Source organism: Hypanus sabinus, chromosome 3 (assembly GCF_030144855.1).
Source record: "Hypanus sabinus isolate sHypSab1 chromosome 3, sHypSab1.hap1, whole genome shotgun sequence".
Classification (NCBI taxonomy): domain Eukaryota; kingdom Metazoa; phylum Chordata; class Chondrichthyes; order Myliobatiformes; family Dasyatidae; genus Hypanus; species Hypanus sabinus.
Window position 1 is genome coordinate 72,007,184 of NC_082708.1, and position 12,631 is coordinate 72,019,814.

The window sequence follows — 12,631 nt, forward strand, 5'->3', positions numbered from 1 at the left end:
TTGCTGTTTCTTTACCATCAGCCTGTCAGATTTTTTTTTAAATGAGGCTGAGTTGCTACCTTGATGCACAACCTAGCAGAGATGGAAATCGTGCACAGACCTAGCCAGATCCAAACCCGGGACCACTTGCTTCAAAGTCCAGTGCAAATGTCACTACACTATCAGTCATCTACGATGATCTGCATATTATTTCATTTGAGCTCTGAATTAAGGAGAGAGTTCATCAGCAACCTTAGTCCATTACTTTGTGTTCAACTCTCACGGAAACTCCTTCCCGCCTTGCTCTTGTTTGGCTGCCCACACTTACCCTCCTCCAGCAGTTCCTACAACTGGAATGGTAATTTGAAGATGCCCCTGGCTCTTTAGACCAGACTGCTTAATTACTGGCTGAATAACAATGTATTCTATGCTGCTGTGCCCACAATAAACAGATGACAAACTAGTCTTATTCTCCATTACAATTAGGAACACCAATGGCAGTCTGGAAATATCAATAATATTCTGGTTTGTGAACAACAGAATAGCTGAATCCATCGTTCTACACTGTGACACTTAATTCAAGATCGGCAATTTATAAGTCGTGGACAAGAGGGCACGACTTCAGGATTGAAGGACATCCATTTAGAATAGAGATGTGGAGAAATTACTTCAGAGGGTGGCAAATCTGTGGAATCTGTTGCCACAAGTGGCTGTGGAGGCCAAATCATTGGGTGTACTTAAGGCAGAGATAGATAGGTTCTTGATTAGCCAGGGCATCAAAGGGTATGGGGAGAAGGCAGGGGAGTGGGGATGACTGGAAGAATTGGATCAGTTCATGATTAAATGGTGGAGCAGACTCGATAGGCCAAATGGCCTACTTCTGCTCCCATATCTTATGGTCTTATAAGCTTCTCCAGATATTCATAATCCACCATACAAATGATGGTGACTACTGGGCTCTTGATTGGCAATTTCATTGTCAAAAATCTAATTCAAGAGAGTTTGGTTATTCAGTCTGAAATGGAATATCATTTATAATTAGGTTCCCTTTCTGAAAATGGATTATTTTTCCCCCCACTTGTATCAGGAGAGATACCCTAGCAAATTCAGCTGTACTAGGAACATTTGCATGGCATGTTTCGTTACAGACCTTTGAAAGAACAATCTATTTCTATTGCAGTTAAATCAGAGGTAAGTTACCTGCGCCCGGAATGTAGGAAGCTGATCATCTCCTCGTCGGGCAAAGTCTTTATACCCAAAGCTTGGGTCGTCTACATAGCGAGATATGCAAGAGGTTGGAATCCACTCATCTTCGTAAGCTGTTGGGTCATTAAGTTCAATGCATGAGTAATGTAAGCATGAAGGATAAATTCAGCCTCTTCCTATGGTAAAGAAAACAAAAAAGCAAAACTGGAAGGTTTTTTTTGAACACTTGTGAGAAGGCATCAAAACAAAAAGGGAGATGTTACTGACCAGTGATCTGGTTTGCTCGTAACCATGAAGATTTGAGTAATAGCTACAAATTGCAAATTTACATTCGGAACTCTTTTTGAAAAAGCAAAAAGACAATTAATAATTTATTTAACAATTATTACCACATTCTTGAGAAAATTCAATATAAAATAAGGTTAGGAAAATTTATTTCAATTCATTTTAATTAACTTTTCCTACAATACCAACTCAACACACTTCCAGTGAGTGAAATTAATTATTCCTCTTGGAAATCAGTTCAACACTTTCTGATACCAGTCCTAACATTTCTCTATTCCATTCTCCACTCTCTTACGTATTATGCATGCAGCCCATTTTCATCCTTATTTGATTTTACATCTTTCAGTGCCTGTTATTAGTAATTTGTCGCCTGATAGATAATTGAAGGATACCTCTGTCGTGTCAGCAAGTTGCAGAGAACTGACACTACACCCTGACTAGTGGACTTTAAACAAAAGTGTCAGGCCCCAATGGTGTACATGGTAGAGCAGTAAAAACCTGCACCAACCAACTGGCAGAATGTTCAAGAACATCTTCAACCACTCACAAGTGGCTGAAGGGACTGGTGGTCTGTCATCGGTGGTTTTCCACAGGGATCTGTGCTGGGACCTCTGCTGTCTGTGATGTACATAAATAACCTGGATGAAAATGTAGATGGGTGGATTAGCAAGTTCGTGGATGACATGAAGACTGGTGGTGTTTGTGGGTAGCATGGAAGGCTGGCAAATAATACAGCGAGATATAGATCAGTTGCAGATATGGACAGAGAAATGACAGATGGGGTTTTATCTGGCCAAATGTGAGGTGTTGCACTTTGATAGGTCAAATGGCAAGAGATATTGTACTGTTGATGAGTAGAGAGTCTTGACGTACAAGTTCAACTCCCTGAAAGTGGCTACACGGGTTGATAGGGTGGTTAAGAAGGCAAATGGCATGCTTGCCTTTTAATTACCCAAGGTATTGAATTCAAAAGTCAGGAAGTCATTTTGCAGTTTCATAAAACTCTGGTAGGCTGCATCTAGGGTATTGCATATAGTTCTGGTTGCTCCGTTATAAGAAGGATGTTGGGGCCTTGGAGAGGGTGCAAAAGAATACTGCCTAGATTGGAGGGCACATGCTACAAGGAGGGCTTTGACAAACTTGGGTTGTTTTCTCTGGAGCAGCAGAGGATGAGGGGAGATCTGATAGAGGTTTATAAGATTATGAGTACACAGAGTGTTTTCCCAAGATTGAACCCAAACATGGTCTATAAATTTGATGATGACACAACTGTTGGCAGAATGGTGTTGTAATTACAACTTCAGTAGGACCAAGGAATTGATTGTGGACTTCAGGAAGGAGAAGTTGAAGGAACACACACCAATTTGCATTGAGAGATCAGCAGCAGGAGGGGTGAGCAGTTTTAAGTTCCTTGTGTCAACATCTCTGAATTTCTATTTTGGGCCCAATATATTGTGTTACATACCCCGTAACTGGGTGTCTGACCAGCAGAGAAAGAAGAATCCTTTGGAGTCTGGTGGTACCAAACTAAAGGTGTTTATTAGTAAACTACTCAATACAATATCAAAAATGCAAATATACATATAAAACAAGTTAGCAGTAATAAACCTAAAATTGTAGGAATAATAATAAACAATAATAAACAAGCTCTATCGATGTCTAGGGGTAAATAAATTGTCATAGGAAAGTATAGAGTTCAGTTCATAAATGCTGAGGTGGTTATGATTGTTGTATTGAAATCGTTGGAGAGACAGAGAGAGCGAGCAAGATGTAACAGTAACAGCTGCGGCAAGCAAACCTTCTGTTGCTTTCTTAATCCGTCGTATCGTTGGGGTCATTCAGTTATGACCCCTCTGTTCTTCAGCTAGACCGTTCTTCTGTGGTGGACTCGTCACTCTGGCATGAGTGGACACACACACAAGTCCCCACCGGCCCTGCTGTAACACTGAGCTTTACTGACCATTCTCCTGATTCAGTCTCCAAAGCCCTTCCCCCCCACCTTTCTGTGGGTTCCCAACACTCAATCAGTGCCCACTGGTGTGTCTGAAGGGTGTCTCTCCAGACCTGTCTTTTATCCCTACTCACAGGGTCTCAGCTATCCATCAACTCTGAATGACCATGTCCATCAAATCAGGCCACTCCTGCTATCTCCTGAGGAATGTTAACAAACAAAGTAAAGTCCTTGTAGTAGAAGGTAAATAATCCAGGAAGAGTCATCATACAGTAAATCAACAGTCTATCTCCCCCTCTTATCTGTAGCAGATGTTCTTGCCTGGCCTTTATCTCTCTCTCATGAGCAGCATAGCAACAGCAATAGTTCATGGTACTTGGGGTGGTGGGGGGAATGGTTAACTCTGCACCCCGTTGTCCATCAGGTCTGTTCATCACTCATAACAATTGATACAATTACAAAGAAGCCACTTCAGTGTCTGTAGTTCACAGGAGTTCGAGGAGATTTGTTTGTCACCAAAGACTCAAGCAAATTTCTACAGATGTACCACAGAGAGCATTCTGACTGGTTTCATCACTGCCTGGTTTGGAGGGGGGGTGGCAGGTGCACTGCACAGGATTGGGAAAAGCTACAGAAGATTGCAAACTCAGCAACAGCTATCACTGGCACAAGCCTTCAAAAGACGATGCTTCAGAAAGGGAGTTTCTATTACCCAGGATAAGCCCTTTTCCCTTTGCTTCCATCAGGGAGGAGAAACTGGAGCCTGAAGACACACAATGTCTAGCAAAGCTTCTTCCCCTCTGCCATCAGATCTCTGAATGGACAATGAACCCATGAACACTAACTCAGTATTTTTGCACTAATAATTAAAAATATATTGCTTATTGTAATTTAGCATTTTTAATATATTGCACTCTGTTGCCACAGTGAAAAATTTCAAGACACATCAGTGATATTATACCTGATTTTGATTTCTGCATTGTTGATGTGAACACAGTTAATACAGCTACCTTAGCCAGCATCCCTTTTGACTTTTAGCATGCTCTGACAACTTAGATATGGTTACTATCAAGATAACTATTTGATCTTCTGGGTTATATGCAACTAGCTAGCAGATAGTAATATATGACATACATCTAACCAGAAATGCATGTAATGAGATAACTTATTAGTTCAGATGTAGATGGTACTCTTGTGGCAGAAAAACAATGCGCTCATATTTGGATACAAGTGATTTACTTACACAACACATGAAATAATTCCAGGGAAGTTCAATTAACTGCTCAATTAAGCCTGGAATAATAAAACATATTTGCCCAGAAGTGCGTCTTTCATTAAAGATGCTGGTGCAATATTAACGTCAAACTGTTTCTACTGTAATTTGTACATAACAAGTGTCCGTCAAAGAGGAGGCCATTTGTCTGAACATTTCTGAAACTAATGATGGGAAAATGCACTGGTGATACTAAAATGTCATGAGAATTAGACAGTAGAGGACAAGGTAAGGGATCAGCGATAATCTTTTTGAATGCTAGATCAGCCTCAAGGTGTACAGCCAGTTCTATGTTCTCAAAACATATAAAAGTTTGCTGAAACTGCCTGTGCTACATTAAAGCTACTGAAGTACACATGTTATCATGTTTCCCCTTCCAGTTATAGATACTTGCAAAACTGGCTGTCTATTAAGGGGATTTGGAGATTCTGTGGGGTGTCCTCAGGTATGCCAGGACCAGAACTATTCAGAATCTCTTAACAGTTTCAATAATTTGCATGAAAACCCTGATATTCTGGAGCTCTTTGCTTTCTAATCTTCAGTCAATGCAAGTCATGATTGTCTACATTAATTGAGATCTCTGTATCAGCATAGACCTGAGAGTTTTAATGAAGAGGCACAAATACTTTTCAACCATTATTGAGACAGCAGTAGGAATACTTCCAAAATATTACTGATTGCAGATTTATTGAAGAATTTTTTTTTCTTGAACATTAATATAGTATTGATTACTTTGACACAATACAAAGCTGCCGAAAACCAACTTCACTTACTGCTGAATCAGGCATCTTGTCTCGCCCAGCAGTGTAGTGGGGTTGGGAGGGGGAGGGGGAGGGGGAGGGGAAAGGCAAGCTTTACATGACAGTTAGCTCAAACATTTAGCAGATTCAAAACTCAAATGGGCAAGTGGTTCTCCTTTGTGCTTCAATCGGTGCAGTCCAGGGTCACTTTCTCAAATTCCCCTCATGGTGGACTGACACAGCTACTGAGTTCCTGCAGTAGCCCCGGTTCAAGCCTGACCCCTGGTGCTCTCTCTATGGAGCTTGCATGTTCCAGCACCGTATGAATTTTACCTGTGCGCTCCAAATTCCTCCCACGTCCAACAACACAAGGGTGGACGGTGAAATGGCCATTGCAAGTTGTCCCTGATGAGGCGGTGAATGGCAGAATCTGCGGGAGGGGTTGGGATGGGAGAGCTAATGGAAGTATGGGAACAGATCTGAACTGGTGTAGGGTGTTGATGGTGGCACAGGCAGACTCAAGGGCTCCATTTTTATTCAGTCTGATCAGTCCACGTGAAGCTTTTCGACAGAGCAGCAAGCCCCTCCAGAATGAACTAAAGGCTAGTATGCCCAGCCAAGTACAAAAGAAGCTATGGAAGCCATGTGTCTATTTTCTGTCCAGTAGAGCCATGCATTTATTTTTTGGTCGAAGCAAATAAGTATAGTTAAGTTTACATGTTTCATTAATTGTCTGGTAGAGGAGGTTGAACCACAGAGAATGATTTTTTTTATGTGGACCACTATTAGTACGCTTAAATACATACAAAATGATAGCTTAGCTCAACTGTTTAGTTACGCTATTTGGGAGATTATTGGAATGCTAAGTCACTAACTTTCCTTAAACATGTTAGTTTGACTTTGCTAACTTTGTTACTTCGCTAATTTGAACGTTGTATCACAAATTTAGTTTTGTTATTCTTTCCATCGCTACAAGATCATTCGTTTTTGCTGGTTTCGTAATAAAGGATCAAAAGTAACTTCTTTGACTTTACTTTGTTATTTGGAATTGCATCATAGAGTGTCAATCTTGGTGGTTTTAGTTTGATTTAAAGTAACAGCCACATTTTACTGGTCAACCACACTCCACATTCCAAACCCTCTGAAATGATTAATAAACATTGCATATCATATTGACTACGCAAAAACAAAGTGGGAGAGAAGGGAACTTCATTCACTCACTTTAGTTAATTAACAGTGACCCAGTGCATTCCGTAAGCCAGAAAACTGAAATAAAGGAAAGGGATGGTTCCCCTTCCTACAGGTACACCACAAACCTGTATTTGCACCCGTGCAAAAACTCCAGAAATTCCAAGGTGCCAGAAGTGCATTAAAGCAGGTCTGTGGTGGCACAGGTTGAGCGGCTACACACACCTGTGTTGTGCAAAGCCTAAAGGAAGGCTTTCCTTCACAGTGGAAGTCAGCTGGGCTCTGGATCACAAGCATAGGGGTCAGCGTTGTGTGAGTAGTCTGCAGTAACGTGATGGTGAATGGGGAAAAAAGGTCATCACCAAGAGGGAAGAGGGAAGCTGCAGGGATCAGGATTGGCACTGGGACATGGTTTATCAGCCAATCAGGGACCCAAGGGTGTCTGCATTTATTGAGTGGGGCAGGATAGGGGGTACACAAACATTAGATATTGAATACTAAACCACTTACAAAAGGTGCATTGTAATATCTCTGCCGCTATCTTGTAGGTAGTTTTCTTATTTTAGAGACATTGCCAATTCTTTGGAGCTCTACTCCCATTCTGTATTTTAGGAAGTTTGCAACAGAAGATGTTGCCTTTCGAATACACTGGATCGGTGTGGTTCATTACTGGAGCAAGGCAAATCTCATTTCACCACTCTCGCATCTTTCTCTTCCTCAAATGTCCATCTGGTTTTCACACTTACCTCTGCTGCCCTGTAATAATGTGTACCAACCTGCTCCCACCACGCTTTGTTTTCAGAATCTGTTTTAACTGGTGTAAGGGCCAATGTCAGAAGATGGAAGTTTAAAAGGGAACAAACTAGAATGGGGAAGAGGAGACAACGCTGAGGTCAGAGCTCAGTTTACTCAATTTTAATATTCAAATTCTCTAATCCTACCTAGAGTTAAATCCCTCAAACTTTATAAACCTCGTTATCACCCTGATTATCAAATCTGTACTAGCCCTACAGCTTTGTTGTTCTCTATTTGCTTTAATCCCTTTTACCTGGCATGCTCATTTCTTTTTAATATTTCAACTTGCTCACTCTTCCCTTCCAGAAGTTTATGTATTGAGGAATTACCATAAATTCTGGTGCATAAACCAAGAATTTGGACCTAAATTTTGGTCCTAAACTTAGAGGGTTGGTTTATACACAGGGTGCCAACTTTGGAAAAACGAATACATGGAGGACAGGTCGTATTTATTAACTGTTTTTGAGTCAAATCCGTTCCACTGTCAACGCAGGAATTCTTTGAATGGTTTGTTTAAACTCACATCTAGTGGCTGGAGCACGGACATCAAACCACCGGGGATGACCGCAATGTCAAGTATTTTCAGCTTTCAGTGCTGCTTTTGTTTCACCTGGCAAGTGCGCTTTGAACATGTCCCAGACAAGCAGCAACTTTTCCTTCCTGAAACCTTCGGGACATTGACACCACACCTCTTTAACCCCCTTCAAGCAACCTGCTTCGTCCATCCAGCAGCGTTCTTGATCATAAACAACACCCTGTGGGAATTTTCTGTTTTTTGCCTGAATACAAGATCATGTCCATTCATAAATCAGGTGCACCAACTTCACGTAGCTTTGAAATTTTCGCTGACCTCACGGTGTTTTTCGTCCCACTTCAACGCTTGAACTCGAATCAATTCTCCGGTAACAATGTATCCAGACGATCGCTGGTGATTCACCCACTCTAAAACTTTTTCTTTCAGTTCTGGCCGCTGGTATGTTTTCCCGCGGTTTGCACATTTCGTCTTTGGCATTTCCCTCAGCGTGTCCTCCGCCTTTCTCCACTCCCTTACTCTCTCTCGTTTTCACTAAACTTCTTAGCAGCTGCAGAATTATTCGTTCCTTTAGCAAAATCAACACCCTTCAGCCTGAAGCCAGCATCATATCGCATTTGTTTTAATCTTTTGTACATGGTAGTGGCAAACTCAATACTGAGTACACGTACTGATCCCCCCCCCCACCCCGTGTTATGTTTTAACGACATTATGATGGGCACTAAATGGTTTCACTGGGGTTACATTTCAGAGGATTCTTTACCATTGGGAACCCAACCCAAAACTTCCCTTCCTGATTTATTTATTAAGAATTTGCTTATAATGCTCTACAATGTGTAGGCCTGTTTTCTTAGCAGGTACTGGTTTACAAAATTTCCAGGTTCCGGATCCAGCAGAGCTGAGTACCGGCATGTGAGATCTTGTGATCTTTTCCGGTTAAATCAAAAACCTCTACAAAAGGGGTCGGCTTATACAAAGGTAACATGAAAAGGTCACTTTTTTTAACCTTGAAAATGGGGGTCGTCTTATACTCTGGGTCGGCTTGTACACCGGAATTTACGGTAACATTTAAACTTGGGATTCCTGATAACAGCTCCATGATATGGTGCCTATATATCTGACTAATGAATTGATCACATTCGGAACTCTCCTGTTTGTTTTCTATAAAGGAAATCTCTCAAATATTTGAATATTACTGCACAGGCCCTTCAACACATCTAGTCTGTGCTGAAATATTATTCTGCCTAGTCCCATTAATCTGCACCTGGATCATAACCCTCCTTACCCCCGATATCCATGCACCGGTGAGTGTGTGGAATGGGCTGCCGGCGACGGTGGTGGAGGCGGATACGATAGGGTCTTTAAGAGACTTCTGGATAGGTACATTGAGCTTAGAAAAATAGAGGGCTATGGGTAAGCCTAGTAATTTCTAAGGTAGGGACATGTTCGGCACAACTTTGTGGGCCGAAGGGCCTTTATTGTGCTGTAGGTTTTCTACGATTCTATCCATTTATCTCTTAAATGCTGAAATCAAACCCATAACCACCACTCACACTGGCAGCTCATTCCACACTCTCATCACCTTCTGAGTGAAGCAATTTCTCCCTCACATTCTCCTTAAATATTTCACCTTTCACCCTTAACCTATGGCCTCTAATTCTGATCTGAACCAACCCCAGTGGAAAAAAACCTGCTTGCATTTACCCTGTCTATACTCATCATTTTGCAAATCTCTCCTCATTCTCCTACAGTACAGGAAATGAAGTCCTAACCTATTCAAACCTTTCCCTATAATTCAGGTTTTCAACTCCAGGAAACATCCTTGTAAATATTCTCTGTACTCTTTCAATCTTATTGATATCTTTCCTGTAGGTAACCAGAACTGTGCACAATACTCCAAATTGGGCCTCATCAAACCTTATACAATTTCAACATAACATCCCATCTCCTGTACTCAATACTTTGATTTATGAAGGGCAATGTGCCAAAAGCTTTCCTTATGATCCTATCCACCTATAATGCCATTTTCAATGAATAATGAATTTGCATTGAAGGATCCCTCTGTTCTACCACATTCCTCAGTGCTCTACCATTCACTGTGCAAGTCTTACCCTGGTTTGTCCTCTCAAATTGCAACACCTCACACATGTCTACATTAAATTTCACCTGCCATTTTTCAGCCAGCCCAGAACTCACTGCAAGCTTTGATAGCCTTCCTCACTGTACACTATGCTGCCAATCTTGATGTCAATTGCAATTTGATGATCCAGTTTACCTGATTGTCCAAATTCTTGATACACAGCTCCTGTGGCACACCACAATGCCAAGGCCTCCAATCAGAGAGACAACCATCTACAGTCTCTGTGAAGCCAATTTACTTGCTCATTCTGAATGCCAAGTGATTGAACCTTCCGGTCAGCCTCCCATGCAGGACTTTGTATACATGGAGTTTAGAAAAGCATTTGACAATGTTCACGACCTTTCCTTCAACTTTCCTGGTAACTTCCTCAAAAAACTCTAAGATTGGTTAGATATGACATACCACATAAGTTAACTATCCCTAATCTATCCTGTCTATCCAAGTATTTATATATCCTGTCCCTTAGAATACCTTCCATTAATTTACCCACGACATTAGGCTCAGCAGTCTATCATTTCCCAGCTTGTTCTTAGACCCTTTCTTGAATAATGTTACAATATTAGCTATCCTCCAGACCTTTAGCACCTTACCTGTGCTAAAGAATGTTTTGAATACTTGTGCCAGGGCCCCTGCAATTTATGCAATGGCCTCCCACAAGGTCCAAGTAAACACCTTCTTAAGCCCTAGGGACTTATCCACCGTAATTTGCATCAATCTGCAAGCACCTCTTCTTCTGTAATCTGTATACGGTCCATGATCTCATTACCGTTTTACCTCAGTTCTATAGACTGTGTCCATTGCCCAAGGAAATACAATAGACAATAGTTGCAGGAGTAGGCCATTCAGCCCTTCGAGCCAGCACCACCATTCAATGTGATCATGGATTATCATCCACAATCAGTACCCATTCCTGCCTTCTCCCCATATCCCTCGACTCCGCTAACTTTAAAATCAACCCCATTTCTTTCTCCATGCATAGACAACCATTGATTTTCAAGTGGACCAATTTTGTCCCTTGCTATCCATTTGCTCTTAATATATCTGTGGAAACCCTTGAGATTCTTCATCACCTTATCTGTCAGAGCGAACTTAAGCCTTAATGTCTTCTTTCAGTCCTAAACTTTGTAGATTAAGATACTGCAATATCACTCTGCTATTGGTCATCTTACATTTGCTTAAACTTACAGAAAATTCAATATTTGAATTAATTTACTTACAAGTCCTCTCTCCACCCAAACTGAAGTATCAGTAAGTTTTTCCAGAGTTTCTGGTGAAGACGTTTCCCAATGCTATTTACTCATGTAGTCTTGCATTTATTTGGCATTTCTAGACAGGTAAAATTAGTTCTCTCTGCATAAGGAAATAATTTTCTGCATTTTATTTAAATGGTTTTAATGTCAGAACTAGATACTGCAGATGATAATAATTCATCTGTGAAAGAGCTTTGTGCCATCGGTGACCAAAGTGCACTAGTATTCTAGTGCAGGTGGAAGTGGAATGCTGTAGACAGGAGACAGATGAGGCATTTTATGTTGATATGTCTCAGAAATATAGAGGTGAAACAATTCATCATTCTTTTATATTAACTATGTATATACATAGTTAAAATAGTGTACAGAAAGTGTGTAAAAACAAAAAGACTTACCAGGAATATGTTAAATTACAGCAGTTTACATGTTCAAGCCAAGTGACTATTTTTGGGATGGATTTTGGATAGTTGCTCATTTTATTCCACTTTTGATTTTACTGCCAAACATTTGAGTTCTTTATGTTTCAACAATCTTGGGGTGCTCCTGGAACGTTGGAAGACTATTTTCACTTTCTTAGAAATTATAGCCCATATATGACCAGTCCTCTGTGGTTGCCACCACTGCTTCCACATCATAAATCAAACTGCACTTCGGTAAAGCAAGCCATCCCAATGCCACAAAAGCCATTTGCCTTGGCTGTTATCTGGGACCCCAGCTATTACATTTGTTGTCGTGCATTAATGCAAATCAAATATCCTAGTTTCGGTTTGTATCGTTTCTAATTCTCTTTAATTGTGCTTAGATATTGTAGCTGACATAGTAACCAACTGCTCAGTATCCCTCAATCCCTTCCCCTTTCAGCATTCCAAAAGGACCATTTATGCGCTCCATGGCTTACTCTTCTATCTTTGCTGAACATACTCCTTCTAATGGCATTGTCCGTTACAACTGTGGGAGATGCAACATCTTTCTTTTAACCTCTTCTCTCTCTGCCATTGAGGGAACAAAACAATCTCTGCAGGCAAAGCCCGTGCAGATTTCAATTTCACACATTGATTGCATGTGAATTATGTGGTCTCCTCTGCAGCTCTGTTCAATCCACAAGGCCCCAAAGCTCCAGCTGCCTGGTGGTTACAGGTCCCTAATTCCACTCCTTCTCATTCATCTGTCAGTGTTGCAAAGCCCAACACAAAGCTCAAAGAATGGCGTCCCCAGTTCCCACTTGGATTTAACATTTATTTAGAGGTAAAGCACGGTAAGCACCTGCTAAGCCATCTTTGGAACGTGGGAGG

At 41.1% G+C, this 12,631-nt stretch overlaps 1 protein-coding gene across 5 annotated transcripts in view; it reads right to left on the reverse strand.

The window, feature by feature from the left end:
* Nucleotides 1-12,631, reverse strand: part of LOC132391440 (sestrin-3-like) — a 120,478-nt gene that overhangs the window by 7,275 nt on the left and 100,572 nt on the right. For all 5 annotated transcript variants that reach the window (XM_059964639.1, XM_059964638.1, XM_059964641.1 and 2 more), the window contains one exon: nt 1,180-1,298. In XM_059964639.1, the coding sequence (XP_059820622.1) occupies nt 1,180-1,298 (119 nt within the window). The remainder of the gene's footprint in view (nt 1-1,179; nt 1,299-12,631) is intronic.